At 39.8% G+C, this 14,782-nt stretch overlaps 1 protein-coding gene and 1 long non-coding RNA gene across 4 annotated transcripts in view; both read left to right on the top strand.

Annotated features, from left to right (window-relative positions):
* The window catches only part of MOCOS (molybdenum cofactor sulfurase), a 373,921-nt gene that overhangs the window by 204,922 nt on the left and 154,217 nt on the right, over positions 1–14,782 (top strand). For all 3 annotated transcript variants that reach the window (XM_074987969.1, XM_074987970.1, XM_074987971.1), the window contains one exon: positions 4,039–4,115. In XM_074987969.1, coding sequence (XP_074844070.1) covers positions 4,039–4,115 — 77 coding nt within the window. The remainder of the gene's footprint in view (positions 1–4,038; positions 4,116–14,782) is intronic.
* On the top strand, positions 8,438–13,044 carry LOC142008726 (uncharacterized). The gene is made up of 3 exons (XR_012644215.1): positions 8,438–8,489; positions 10,030–10,107; positions 13,026–13,044. It is a non-coding gene; the product is annotated as an uncharacterized LOC142008726 (long non-coding RNA).

Genomic DNA, 14,782 nt, shown 5'->3' with positions numbered 1-14,782 from the left:
CCCTGATCCTTTGCTCTCATGGAAATAGCGTAGCCAAGCTCAGTGGTTTTACTTTTCACACACCCCCCTGTATAAAACACATAGTGCTTGTGTGCATTTCTAATAACTTCAAAGAAAGTTTTGTGCCTCTATGCCCCATATACTTCCTGGAATATTGTTACAATATGATTGTGGCATGTGTAAGTTGTGTTTTATTCAGGATGGGTCATATAAGATCTCATTGGAAAGGTCATGATTTACAGAATATGATTATCCTATTTGTATTTATGTATCATTTCTGTCTCTGAAGTTAGAAATATTGACAATGTAAAGATTACAACTATGTTTGTATCTGGGGAATGCCCACCAGATAGTCAGCACACAGCCTAGATGGGCCATTGGGGGAACAGTAGGACTTTTTAACATGCTAATCTCCCACTTTCCGGGGACATCGCCTATGATGCTGCTAAAGACTTCTGATTCCTGGATGTTTTGACACGGAAGGTTCACCTAATCAGGTCACCTGGTGCTGGATTCCATCTTTGACTCTTAGGAAGGGCTGTAAAACAATGGATTCCTGCCTTTCATAAATCCCCTTTAAGGCTGAGAAGTGACATAATCTAGTCAGTTCTTCTCTTCATGGGATCCCCACCCATTATGACTGCTGTAAACATCTTAGACTGAGCTGAAAAAAATAAAATAAAAGGGACTGAACCTAGGCTCATAATGTGTCTGATCGGTGAAAGAGGCTCCAAATGACTTTTAGGGTGAGAAAATTACTACTCGTAGCCAGTTTTTTCTCAAGCTTCCTTTCCATTATTGTTTTATTTTCTCGCCAATCTACCTGGGTGTGTTTGCTATCCTTATAATCGCTTAAGTTTATCCTTTGTAGTTAATAAACATGTTGTGTTTTCAAAAACCCAGTTTGCGCAATTTATAACTTGGTGGAGAGTCGGGGAAAGCAGGACATATATTCCTTCTCATTGAGGGAGGAAGCGAATCTCATGAATTTATGCTGTATAGTTTTCAATATAGCGCAAGACAATGTAACTTTGGGTTTGCACTGAAGAATGGGCGTGCGCTTGAGGACTGAACAACCTATGATGAGTCTTCCCACACTGAGCTGACCGAGCTGTCTATGTCTTTTTGCAGCTCAGTGTGTCCCTACCCATGTGTGTGTGCATCATGTCAGGTCAAGGTAGCCCAGACTGCGGAATGGGCAGGCTCATTGGGACCCCGGTACATCAGTTGGCACCTTGGAAAGGAGGGTGCAACCTGTCACAAGTTTATTAAAGAGAAAATAGAAATTCAACCAGAAACAAGCATGAATGGTGGTTACAATACAAAAGAAGACCCACAAATGTACTTTTGGGCTTACACTTATCAATCCCAGAGTACATTTGCAAAAGGGGCCTCAGGTTTTGAATACCACCACCTGTTTGGTATTCTTTCCATTGGGTTTCCCTACTTTCCTTCTTTTTGAATAATATTGACTTTCCCTATTCACATAGATCCAGATTCTTCCACTGTTTGGTGTTCTTTCACTGGGGGCCAGGGCGGGAAACTAGGTGAGCAATCTATTGACATGGCATAGTCAGCTGGGTGCTCCCAGCACACATACATTATAGTATGTGGGATTCAGTGTTCCCTGACGTGCTTCATCTGCACCTTCTGACGCCCACCTGTTTGGTTTTCTTTTGCCTGGGATTCCCTGGTTTTCCATCTTTCTTTCTGAAAAGTGTCTGTCTGCTCTCAACAGGAGGGGAATGAGGGCAAAGTAGTGTGGGAAGATGACAATGGGTGTTCTCAGGACACATTTGGTTAAAAGGTCCATAATTCAGCCGACTAAAACAATTTCCCTCATCGGGGAAAGAGACTTTTGAAAAAGATTTTGTTTTCAATGGGAGGGGAATGAGGGCAACACAGCGTGGGAAGGTGACATCACACACCCACAACCACTTGCAAGGCATTTTTTTCCCCATAACACACCAGCAAACCAACCCAGAATGCTCTGAGGCTGGGGGAACTGTGGGATAGGTTCCCACAAGGCACTGCTGCGGCAGTCATACTTTAGTGACTTAGTGGGTACGTGCTAAATTGACTTTGTGGGGAGGTGCAGAAACAACTTCAGCTTTATAAAATCCAGTGTTACAAAGCTGACTTTGATAAATTTGACTTTTTTTGTAGTGTCGATGTAGCCTAACACATTTGAGCCGCAGAATTTATAGTAGTATTTTATAGATTATAAAACGCATTACACATTACACAAATCCAACATGCTGGTTTGCATCAGTTCCTTAAATAGTTGCTCTGTACCTTCCTTTCTTTGTTTGAATATTAAAATTCCAAGTACCATCTACGAAGGTATCTTCCCATACTTTCACGTCTTGTTTTGAATACTTCATTCAAAGTGATGATGAGCCCTAAAAGCAGTGGTTTTTTTTGTGCCAGTACTTGCTGGTACTGAATACCGGCATCTTGGCAGCCCTAGCTGTGGGATCTGCAGCCAGGTGTGGGGGGACCCTGCCAGCAGAGCCCTTCTGGCAACCCCAGCAGCAGAAACCCCATGGATGGGGGTGGCAGGGAGCTGACTGAGTGCCGGCTCCTCTTTTTTTTTTTACAAAATCAGCACCAACTGAAAGTACTCCCTAATAGTACTTGACACACTGTATACACATAGCTTGCTTTGCCAATTTTACTATTTTTGTAGTCAACTTTGCAAATGTAATGGGATACTTGACATGAGTGAATAAAATTGTGGAAAGCCTTATACATTACATTATACATAGGGAAGTTATGTTGATCTAGTACATACGTATGGGATCACAGTGTAACTTATATTCTTTGAATTAGTTGATAATTGTAGAAAAATGAAAAAGGTAAGCGAGAAAAATCCTCTGTTTCAAGAGATATTGTGAGAACTGTTATACCATTCTGTTATTTTTTTAAAAGGAGACATGCAATTTGAATTACATTGATTTTTTTTTTCACCTTTCTGTGCCTTTTCTTATTGTGCATCTTTAGTTGTGGCAATGAGAAACTCTTCTTTTCCACGTTTTCAAAAATAGTTGTGTAATAGCTGAAAAGCAAAAATCTGTTCTCTAGGGCATTTTGTGTGTATGTGCTCAGTCAGCACTGTTTCATCTAGTCCAGCATTGTGTCAGTGGTCAGTACCAAACACTTCTGAGAAAGGAAAAAAAACCCAGTATCAGGCCGATAGGGGATACTCTGCCACCCCATGTAAATTTCATTCATCCTAATCCCAAATAATGATAGTCTTAAACCCTGAAGGATGAGGTTTTTATCTCCCTTCCAGTCCTCTTCCTTTAGCATTAATTATTATATTGTGAATGCTGTATTTATTCATGTGAACATCCACTTATTCTTTTAATCTTGCTAAATTTTGGTTTTGGTTCCATTCTAGGGGAATGAGTTCAACTGTCTAATTACATGACATTTGAAAAAAATATTTCCTTTTGTCAGTTTTGTATCTGTCACCTTTCAATTTTATTTCATGGCCCTGTGTACTAGCATCATGAGACTGGGAGAACAGAAGGTTTCAGTCTATGTTCTTACCGCTTCTCATGACATTTGGGTTAGTGTTGACTTGTTTTCCATTCCATTTTTCCATTTCCAAGAGCAGTGCAGAGTGGGAGCTGAGTTATAGTTTTCCCTCCTTGCCCTGGAGAAGGGAAGTAATTTATTCGGTGCGCTAGCTGGAACAGTGTGGGGTAGGGATGAGGCTGAGCTCCAACTGTTCTCCTGCTCTTCCTGATTATCTGGTTAAGGTGAAGAGTCAGAATTCCCATGGTGAGTCAGAAGATTGTTGTTCCCTCAACAGAGGTGCACAGTCTATGTTGAAATCTAGCTCAAAGGATACCTTCTGACTGCACTGTGTCATGTAAGAATGAGATGAATCCTTATGGGAAGAACCCATTTCTCTGTGAATTAGTTTAACTAGATGCTGCTGGTGTTGTGAAAAGTAGTTAAAATCATGTATGTAGCATAGCTACTTGATTGGTTTACTAGGCTCATCTGTTCTCTTCTCCTTTCCTGTAGGTTTGAAGATGGCACTGTTTCATTCCTTGATATCATTGCATTGAAACATGGATTTGATACTTTGGAAAGACTTACAGGTCAGTTGCAAACATAACTCTAACAACTGAAGAGAAACATTACAGATTAATACAATTTTAGTGTATCAGATTTTTCTAAGCCACTATTTGTAAAAAAAAAAAAAATTGAAACATTGATGGGATTCTTCCAGACATGTAAATCTTTGAGCAGGTCAAGCACTTGTAACACAAATTACATTCACGGGTATATGAAAGGGTTAAGGAGAAAAATATTTTTGTTCATTGGCTGAGCATCATTCAGCTGTTGTTAGCAGTTGTAAGGTTTTCTGTCATGTATTAGAACCTGACGATGTGTCCTGTTGCTGAAGAGCTATTTTGTGATAGGGAAACCAGTAAAAACAATTTAGTAAATTCCCAAAAGCTTTGTGGTAAATAAGAAATATTGTTCCATTGTCTGTTTGGCTACATTTAGATAGTAAACTTTCCAGGCAATTTTACTTTTTACAACATTATATATTGTATTTTCATGATTTCTTTTAAGGGAAACCATTCTAAAATAGATTGCATTGTACATTTCCTATGCAGCTATTTTTTTCTGGGCAGCTACATCTCAAGAAAAAAGAAACATTACAGTAAAGCTATGGTAGAAATAATTCAAGGGTTTGAGTCTGAGTAATCATTTCTTAGATCATTCATAGAAGAATCTGAAAGATATTGATGAATTCAGTTCTGCAGAAAGCTTCCTGTCCTCAGCAGACATGATGTAAAACTAACGCTATGAGTGAATTTTTATATTGTCTCATTTTGATTTTTTTCATAAATATTTATATCATCTACTTGAAATGTGACTCTACATAATTAGATGGTATTGTTATGACAATCACGTCTGACATAGTACCCCACCGAAGTAGTGACATGCATCCATAAGGGAAAAAATAGTAATCCCCTCTCAACTTGCCCCCACCGCTTCCTATTCATTCAAATGCAAGCATGTCAACAAAACAGCACATTTGTGTAAGTGATTTCCTTTCTGCTGTGCTGTCTCCTACCTTGTAGTGGAATTCAGTTAAATAAAATGAAAAATAATTTCAACTTCTCTTAATAATTAGCTCTGAAAAATACTGAGATTTATTAAATGTGATCCATATATTTTTATTTCTATTACCCATATTCTGTTGGCTGGAACTAAGGAGAACCACCACTCCTTAGTTTATGGAATGAAAGTTCTCCAGAAACTAGACTACATTAATCTCAGGAACCCAGGATAAACCTTGGTAAAGGTATTGTGAGACGATCCACTGGGGTGCCACATTGCTGCCAGACATTCCTTTATTCAGGAGGTATTGGAGGTTTAAGGTAATGAAACAACCCTCAAGTGTTGGTACCAGTTGTGGTCAGACATATTCCTGAAGACCTTATCACGTAACATAATCTTTAATTCCTGAATGTTCCAGGGCAGTTTTTGAGGGCTGGCAGACAACCCTACCCCAAAGGGGACAGCAGCAAAGCTACCAGGAGATGTCCTGATTCAGCACCCTCTGAAGCCCTTGACAGGAATTAAAGCTGCATTTGCCAGTGGAAAACATTAGAGTGAATGGTATTAGAACCAACAGTTCCATTGAGGGGTGAGCATCCCACAGTCTTGACTCCAGGACGGTGTAACACATTATTCCTTGTATCCACTGGTGGTTATCTGGCCCACTGTCTTAAATCTACAAGATGACAACTAATGCCAGATTTTACATTCAGATTAGTGATTTATCTAAAAGATACCTAAAATTACATTCAGTCAGAGAGCTCCCTATTGACCACATATGTGATGAGGCTTATCTGCATTGCTTACTTGCACACACATACAATATTGACAGAGAAATAGCCGTGCTAGTCTATATACTATAAAAACAAAAAAGCAGTTTTTATTATTATTATTTTTAGTCTTTAAAGTGCTACATGACTGCTTTTCTGTTTTGACTCATACAATATATTGTGCCTATGAAATGAGCTCTTGCCATGTCAGTTTCCGGTGCAAATACAGGTACAGCTGTTGTGTACATCTCTGAAACTTTCTTCAACTCCCTCTTCAGTTTGTTATTTTCAAGTGCAGACACATCAGACACATACCTGACTTAACACATTTGTAATTCGTGGTGGCTGCTGTGGTGGTGTCAGATGTTCAACTCCTTAGGCTCTGGATCATTGTTTGGAAAGTGGCTTTGTTCTTTCCTGATATTGCAAGGGTTTTGTGAGGCACCTTCTATAGGTCACATGCATACACGCAACAAAGGCTTTGAGTGTATGTGTAGATTTGTCTAAATTCTCTGTGGTACATTTTGTTTTTATAATTTTGGACTAATTCATTTGTTGCTGGTGGAGTTTTTCATTTTACTTTTTTATTTTGGGGGAGGAAGCATTTTCTAAATTTGGTTTGTACATGATTGGTCAATTTGTCATGATTTGGTCATGAACTTTCTGTAAAATGCAAAATAATGCTTCAAGGAAAGGCATGAAATTATAGCTTTCTGTGTGAAAAGATCTGTGTCTGGTATTTGGCGTGCATCAGATTTTATTTTCTTTGTCGCTCATCAGTAGCCATGCTTAAATGGATATCAGATTTATTTATGCTTCTCTAGGGTGTGTGTGTGGGGAAATATTGTATTTGTTTCATTAATAAAACCGCCTTTTGTTTATATTAGTATCCTGTTCTTGGTCAATATGTGTGTATGTAGGGTCTTGTAATGAGCTCATGGTATAAATTAACACTCTCAGAAGACATGCATGTTGCTTTGAACCAAAAGTGTAAAACACTGTAGATGATTTATGCTGCGGATCATTTAATATATGTCATAATTTTATATAACAAAACCTATACGTGGAAGTAACTTCATACAATAAATTAGAATTTTTCTTGCAATACACTTTACACACTGTGATCTATCAATTAAGTATTAGGCTAAATTTTGATTTTTTTTCTGCTGATATCTCTCACTAAAAGGCTTGTTATTTTAACACTGTTTTGAAATCGGAAATTTTAGTAATCTTTAAGTGAAAACGAGGAGGTGTTTTGTTTAAATATTCTTTAAAATGGGTAAATATTAATTTGATGGAGGAGAATGGACTGTGTGTTTGGGCAGTTTGGGTTTGGTTTTCCATCTTCATCTTCCCTACTCCTGCCTTTTAAGTGGCAACATGGAAAAGTGGAGGAAAAGAAAAATGAGGCAGAAGAGGAGATATCCAAAATGAAATTTAAGAAACGTAAAATTTGTGATTAAAAATGTTCACATAAACATTTAAAATAAACTAAAAAGTATTGAAACAAAAAAGCAGTCAAGTAGCACTTATAGACTAACAAAATAATATATTAGGTGAGCTTTCATGGGGCAGACCCACTTCTTCAGACCATAGCCATACCAGAACAGACTCAATATGTAAGATATAGAGAACCAAAACAGTAATCAAAGTTGACAAATCAGAAAAAAAAATGATCAAGGTGAGCAAATCAGAGATTGGTGGGGGGGAGAGAGCCAAGAATTAGATTAAGCCAAGTATGCCAAAGAGCCCCTATAATGTCCCAGAAAGTTTGCGTCCCGGTTCAAACCACGTGTTAATGTGTCGAATTTGAATATGAAAGACAGTTCAGCAGCTTCTCTTTGTAAAGCAGACTGGAATTCTTCTTCAAAAAACACAGACTTTTAAGTCATTAAAAGAATGGCCCACTCCATTAAAATGTAGACTAACTGCTTTGTGGATCAGGAATGTTTTGATGTCTGTTTTGTGCCCATTAACTCTTTGTCTGAGAGAGTTTGAAGTCTGTCCAATATACAAAGCATCTGGGCATTGTTAGCACATGATGGCATATATGATGTTAGTCGAGGAGCATGAGAATGTGCCTGTAATTTTGTGAGTAACCTGGTTAGGTCCAGTGATGGTATCACCAGAATAAATATGTGGACAAAGCTCGCAGTGGGCTTTGTTGCAAGGAAAAGTCCCAGGACTGGTAAAAAGTATTGTTTTTTGAAACCTGTGTGGAATGAAAGTGACCTAGCAGTTCTTTTTGGTTTCTCCATCAATGGTACGTAATTATGTTCAGTGACAAGATGAAGCGGTTAGCCATTTGAAGGGGATGTTATGAGGATAAATACAATAAAGATTTCTAGAAACTTAGATATTAAGGTGGTCAGGTCTATCTATGTGCCTGAGACAGACTCCACAAAAGAGTAAAAGGCTCACTTGTGTGCATACAGATTCCACAACTGGAGCTGAATACATGTGATGCACCTGGAGATTTGGGGATGGATGGATGGAAGGAGTTAAAGAAGTTACTTATTTGTTCTTGCGTGGTCCCTTGCATGGTCCCTTCTATACGTTGTTGGGATGAATTATTTAAAAAAACAGTCAAATTTTTTATTTGTGCAACCTGAATGTCCCTTGTTGGAGGTGAGATCTCATCAAGCGGTTCCTTTTGATCCATGACTCATGCAAAAATAGCCTAAAGAGGGGGACAATTAATATGACAATTTTCTATACATAGAAAAGTATTAGAGAATTACCGGCTCAAAATGGATTTGAATTTAAATAGATTCAGAACAGAACCATCACTTATTAATTCAAATGTAAAAAGCTTGCAGTTAGATCTCAATAAAAGCATTGGACAGCTTTCAAGAGGCAAGTTCCATTCCAAATATGTGCTATAAGGGGAAAGAAAAAATAGGCATCCATTGGAATAATAATAATATGTTGAATTTTGGGGAGGGATGATTTTAAAAGCAGAAGTGTTCCCACAGCTCTGGTAGCCTCCGAGGTGGATAGCCTTTTACTGGGCCTGCAATAGGGAATGAAACCACGTGGCTTTATTAAGACTGTGGCCCTCTGCGAGCTGCTTGGCCCCTCTGCAAGATGGGGGCAGGGGCAGCTCTGGGGCCTTGGAAAGGGGTGGGACCTCCAGTGGAAGGAGTGAGAGCTGTGAGATGCCATTCTGTGCCAAGAAGAAAATCTTTCCTCTTCTTTTGTCTCCCCATAGAGTTAGAGTTGAAGCGGGTCTATATTTTTGAGCCTTGTTGCGGGCACCATAGTAACTGCCGTTAGGGGGATGACGGAGAATCTTACTGACACGGCCATTTTGGCCTGACCAGGCTTGCTTTGTTTGTTTGCTTGTTTGTTTGTTTGTTTGTTCCCTTGCTTGCAGCAGCCCAGTATCCAGTGGATAGGGTGTATGATTTGCCTAGTTGTAACTTGGAGATCCTGAGAGCAAATACTCATTTCACAGGGGTCCTATTACCCCATAAGCCAGAGCAGTGAGTAGATTAGGAGAAGACACCTCCTACAGAAGGTGTGGAATGGGGCTGGCATTTCTAATGTGAACAGAGAGGAGACAACCACTTCTTATCTACCTCCTTTACCTCCTTAACCCTCATATGAGGGAGTGTTGGTAAGGTCCAGCAACAATGCTGAAACACAATAAAGGGTGTGGAAGAAAGAGAAGGGGGAGGCGAGGCTCATGGCAATCCACCATGTGGCAAAGATACAAAAGCAAGGGTGATCGACCTTTAATGAGTTATTGCTACATAGTGTCCAAGTGTGTTACTTAAAATGTGGTAGGACACAACTTTATTAAGTGCTTTGTCCATCTTTCTGCAGTTTCTAGGACAAAAACTTTCATTTGTACTAATTTGTTGAAAGAAGATTGTTTGAAAAGTCAAATATTCAAAAATTATAAAGGATGCTTGTTCAAACTTAGTCCAGGCCCCTTGGTCATATGCACTGTTGTGGGTTGATTTTCAAAGGCAGAAATTGCAGCTAGGCATCTAAATGCCCATATGTGCCCCTGAAAATCTCCTCTGCCATCTTTAATTATACCTTCACATACTTCTCGTTCTACCTGATCTGCATTTGTTTGCATGCATAAAATGGACATGTAATGAGACACTGTGTAGTAAGATTTTTATTTTTTTGGTAACGATCTGTGTTCTAATCCTAGCTTCGCCACATACCTCTCAATTTGTATTGGACAAGACAATGCACGTACGATGGAACCATAATTCCAGCAATTACCAACGTATGAGTTTTTGACTCAATTTTTAGTGTAGGTTTTTTAAATGTAATTTTGATAGTATAATTGAAGTTCAAGACCAAAAATTCACCATTGTTTGACCGTTTCATAGTTTCAGGATTTCTGCCAGAGGATTAGTCAATCCTTCCCACTGTGCAGGGAAATGATCCAGAATATTCTATAACTTTGGCAGGGTCCATAAATCCATCTATTGCACTAAGACACTACAGCTGTGTCTACACTTGCCCCCAACTTCCAAGGGGGCATGGTAATCAAGGCCATGGAAGATTGCTAATGAAGTGCTCTGGTGAATACGCAGCACTTCATTAGGCTAAATTTCCCCCCGCGGCAACTTAGAAGTGGCAAACTTCGAAGTGCCAGAATGCGTGCAGTCGTGGGCACTTCAAAGTGCCTGTCCTACTTCAAAGTCCTTTTACTCCTCAAAATGCCAGCACACACACTGGCACTTCGAAGTTTGCTACGAGGGAAAATTAGCCTAATGTCGTTCTGTGTACTCACCGCAGCACTTCATTAGTAATCTGCCGTGGCCCTGATTGCCATGCCCCCTTCGAAGTTGGGGGCAAGTGTAGACAAGCCCTACGAATTCACTACAGTTCCCCTTTGGGTCCAACACCTGCTATCAGTGTGGATAAACAGATGAATTTTGCATCCTCACTAGAAATTTTAGCAGACTGCTTGCTAACATAAATCATTTTATTTTTCCAAGTTCTCTTGTGCTATGTGAAGCATTCTGTTTGAATTTAAGCATAATATCATCAATGCCCTGTAAGATTATTCTCTACATCCATCATCTGAATATCAACATGAAATCCTTCCTTCCTTCCTTCCTTCCAGGAAGTCTTTTATGCAACTTTTCCAAACTCATGCAGATAGATGTCATCCTCTCTAGAAAGGCAGATTCAAATAGGGACAAGCATGATGGGTTTACAGCCATTAAGGTTTTGCCATGTTGATTGTATTATTAGTTGGAGAGGATTAAAATCTGTTAATTGAAGGTTTCAGAAGGTCAGTGGGCATTTAATGCAGAACATGAATATATGTGAGCAATCCCGTACAGGTAAAAAATCCCTATCCCAAAAACTAGAACATCCACACAAGAGAAGAGCTGTCAAGAAGACATTTTTCATGGAGCATGACAACTGTCATAATGATTTTTAAAGTACTGACTAAAGAGGATTAGAAGGCCAATTTCATTTCAATTTTATTTGAAGCCAACAAAAAAAAAAGATGCTTTTGTTGGGAATAGTATTAATTTATTAGGAAAGGAAGACTTATTTTTGCACAACATATAATTCCATCTATACCCTATTAGTTAAAGGAAACAGTTTCAGCAATTAAAGAATTAATAGTAGGAATATTATAATATTAGGACAAGTGGAGGAAACATCCCTGTGTGACTGTTAGAAAACTACACTTGTTCTTATCCACAAAGTCCAGGAAGTGTTATCTTATAGACCAATTCCTTAATTAAAATATTGGCATTAGTTGTAATTATATAGGTCAAATCCATTGTTCAGTCAATAACAGCTGCTGCATACTGTAACCATGGCCCCAATAACTTGTTCTATCAGATATAGGTATGATGACTCAGATGCTTTGCTCAACAATCTTGAGTGCCTAAAATTAGGCACCTCAATCGAAATCTAGGCACTTATATAAGTGGGTGTGATTGATCAGAGCTGAAAGCTTTAGAGGCTGAGCTCTCCTGCCACTCCGGTCACTTATTTACGATAGGTGTCTAACTTTAGGTACCCAAGTTTGTGGCCCTAGATTCTTCCCAGTGGGAGAATATTATCTCTGTTTGCATGGATAGTAAGCCAAGGCATAGGGTAGATGAAGTTATTTACCCAGGGTCTCATGGGAAATTTGTGGCTGAGCCAGGAATTCAACCTGAATCCTCCTTCAGTTCTCAGCCCCAAGACCTTCCTTCCTATCATACATTGGAAAATAAACTCTTCTGTTGACTATCAGAGCAGATGAAATGTGATCATTAATAGAGCTAATTTCACCATTCTACTTACCCATATGTGTTCAATGTAACCCCTAGGGGCTACCTGACTGCTCAGGTAGTTCCATCCACTGCAGTGCAGAGTTCTTTTCCTGAGGCTGCTACAGCATGTCACTTCTGAGGCCTACCAAACATCCATCAAATGATGCGGAATTTCACCAGCATTTGTCCTAAGCAGGATAAAAAATAATAAGGTAGAGGATAGTTATTTTAAGTTAAAGCTAATCTCCCTATCTTTACAGTTCCCCATCTCAGTAATATCTGGACTACTGCAAGATGATCCAACGAGATACATTTATTTGTATTCACATTTTATTTAAGTATAAAGCAAATGTACTGATGCTCTTGAGCTAATGGATGGTGGCTATAGATGGAAGTTACCTAGGGTTTTTAGAACTTGGGCTGTGGATTTCATTAAGTGGTATCACCTGGCAATTCAGGACCACAGTATGTGATGTCATGAGAAAATAAATGGTTTATTTGTAGTAGATCTCACTTATAAGCCTGGTCAGAACAGAGTATGTGCCTAAATGGGCACAAGGGTCTGTGTGCATGTTTCTACACTGCTTGATTTTGTATAATGATGTGATGCATTACTCATAATGATATATTGATGTTTCTGGCCAAATTGGATGCATAAATAGGGGGGTAATTCATAAATACAGACAATTATATCTAATTATATAAAAAGACAGGATATTTTTGAACTGAGATCATGTTTTTCCCTATAAAACAGGAATTTATGGATATGGTCCTGTAACCCACACACAGCAAGTTTTGCACAGCTCTAGCTAACATATGCATAAATGCCTTTATTTTGCATATTTTAAATAATTTGCATATACTTCCAAACTTCATCTTAAAAATATTTTGTGGCTTTGTAATTTTTCACCAGCTGGCGGCATGTGAATTGCAGTGACTGTAGGGTGACCAGATAGTAAGCATGAAAAATCATGATGGGGATTGATAGCTGCCTATGCAAGAAAATGTCCCAAATATCAGGACTATCCCTATAAAACTGAGTCATCTGGTCACCCTAGGTGAGTGGTGCAAACTTAATGTAGCAGTTCTTCTGTGTGTGTGGATTGTACTATTTTAATTTCACATTTCCATGTTCACGTATTACCTCTTTCTCTGTATGGATGATTCTTCCCCATTGAAACCAGGACCTTGAGAACACTAGACCCCTGCCACTTGAGCTTGAAGAGGAACCGTGGGCAGATGTGTAGATTGTTGTGTTCTCAGTGACCAGTCCCTACATGGAGACAAGGCACAAACCTTCTGCAAGTAAGTTATACAGTTATTTGTGACAGACCAGTGACATGTTAGATAACGGTTCTAGGGTTCTGTTCTTTTTGCTGAAAGTAGGGTGTGGTCCAGTGCTTAGAGCAGCCATTACAGATTGGCTAGCAAAGTACACATGGTCCAGCTGAAAGGCCTGTTTGAGTCAATGGATGACTTGTCTCTGTTATACTACAGCTACGCCTACACTAGAAGCATTTTGTCAACAAAACAGTTTTGTCAATAAAACCTGCAGAGTATCCACACTAAAAATGCATTCTGTCAACATACTGCTGACAGAACTTGGCACTTTTTTGACGACCTTCTGCCTCTCCCTCATGGGTCAGAACACCTTTGTTGACAGAATCTGTAGACAAAAAAGCTGTGTGGACACTCGGGGGCCCTCTGTCGACAGGCAGGGCGTCCAGGTCACCAGGCAGGCCTATCTGTTGTGCTTCCTGTCAGCCGCTCTGCTGAGAGAGGGCTGAACAGTCTGGCTGCTCTCTGTCAACAGAGCAGATTGCTCTTTCAATCCATTTGTATATGTAAACACAATCTGTCAACAGAAGTTTTGCCAGGAAGTCCCTTCCAACAGTCACTTCTGTTGACAGATGCTTCTCCTGTAGACATAACCTAGATGAAGATTATATTCCTGGTTTTGCCTCATGTGGCCTCGTGAAATCTGTTATATTATTTATGAAATTAGAGAAAAATAATGTACTTCCTCTTAAGGGTAAAGATTTGAGATTTTGGTGTGTAAAAGCATTTGTGAAGGTATAGAAATATTAACAACAGTCAGGAGGCAAGACAAAACCTATTGTCCCCTGGCTTTTAACTTGGTGCAACTTCCTCCAAGGCAAAGCGTATCCGTGTATCTCTTTCCTGGTCCACATGCACGTTATTTCAAAAAGAGAGGCCTTCTTTTGAAAGAACAGAGGGAGCGTCTACTAGTGCTACTAGTCGTTCAGGAGCCCCAGTGAGGAGAAACCCCCGATGACAGTGTCCAGATCCCCAACACGGATGACCCGGTGCAGGAGCATCACGTTTAAGGTGTGGACAACCTCCATGGGAGGAAGGCCATGTTCTGTCATGAGAGTGTGGCAGGGTGTTCCTGGCCAGCATCCCCCCCACACTCCTTCCCAGCCAGCAGCCCCTGAGGGTCCCTGTGCCCCTTCCTGGACAACAGCCCCTGGGGGTCCCCATGCCCAGGGGATGCTGGGGGTGTGCCATGGGCCTGGCTTACTTTCATGAGCACCACTCCTATGGTGGGTCTGCCCAGCCCGAACTGGTGCCTCACTGAGCAGTAGGAGTGTAGGGTGGCCAATTTCCATATTGCAATCATGACCCGCTTCTCAAGTGGGAGTGCAGGCC

This window comes from Carettochelys insculpta, chromosome 2 (assembly GCF_033958435.1).
Source record: "Carettochelys insculpta isolate YL-2023 chromosome 2, ASM3395843v1, whole genome shotgun sequence".
NCBI classification, from domain to species: Eukaryota; Metazoa; Chordata; order Testudines; family Carettochelyidae; genus Carettochelys; species Carettochelys insculpta.
This window is presented reverse-complemented; position numbering and strand designations above follow the sequence as displayed.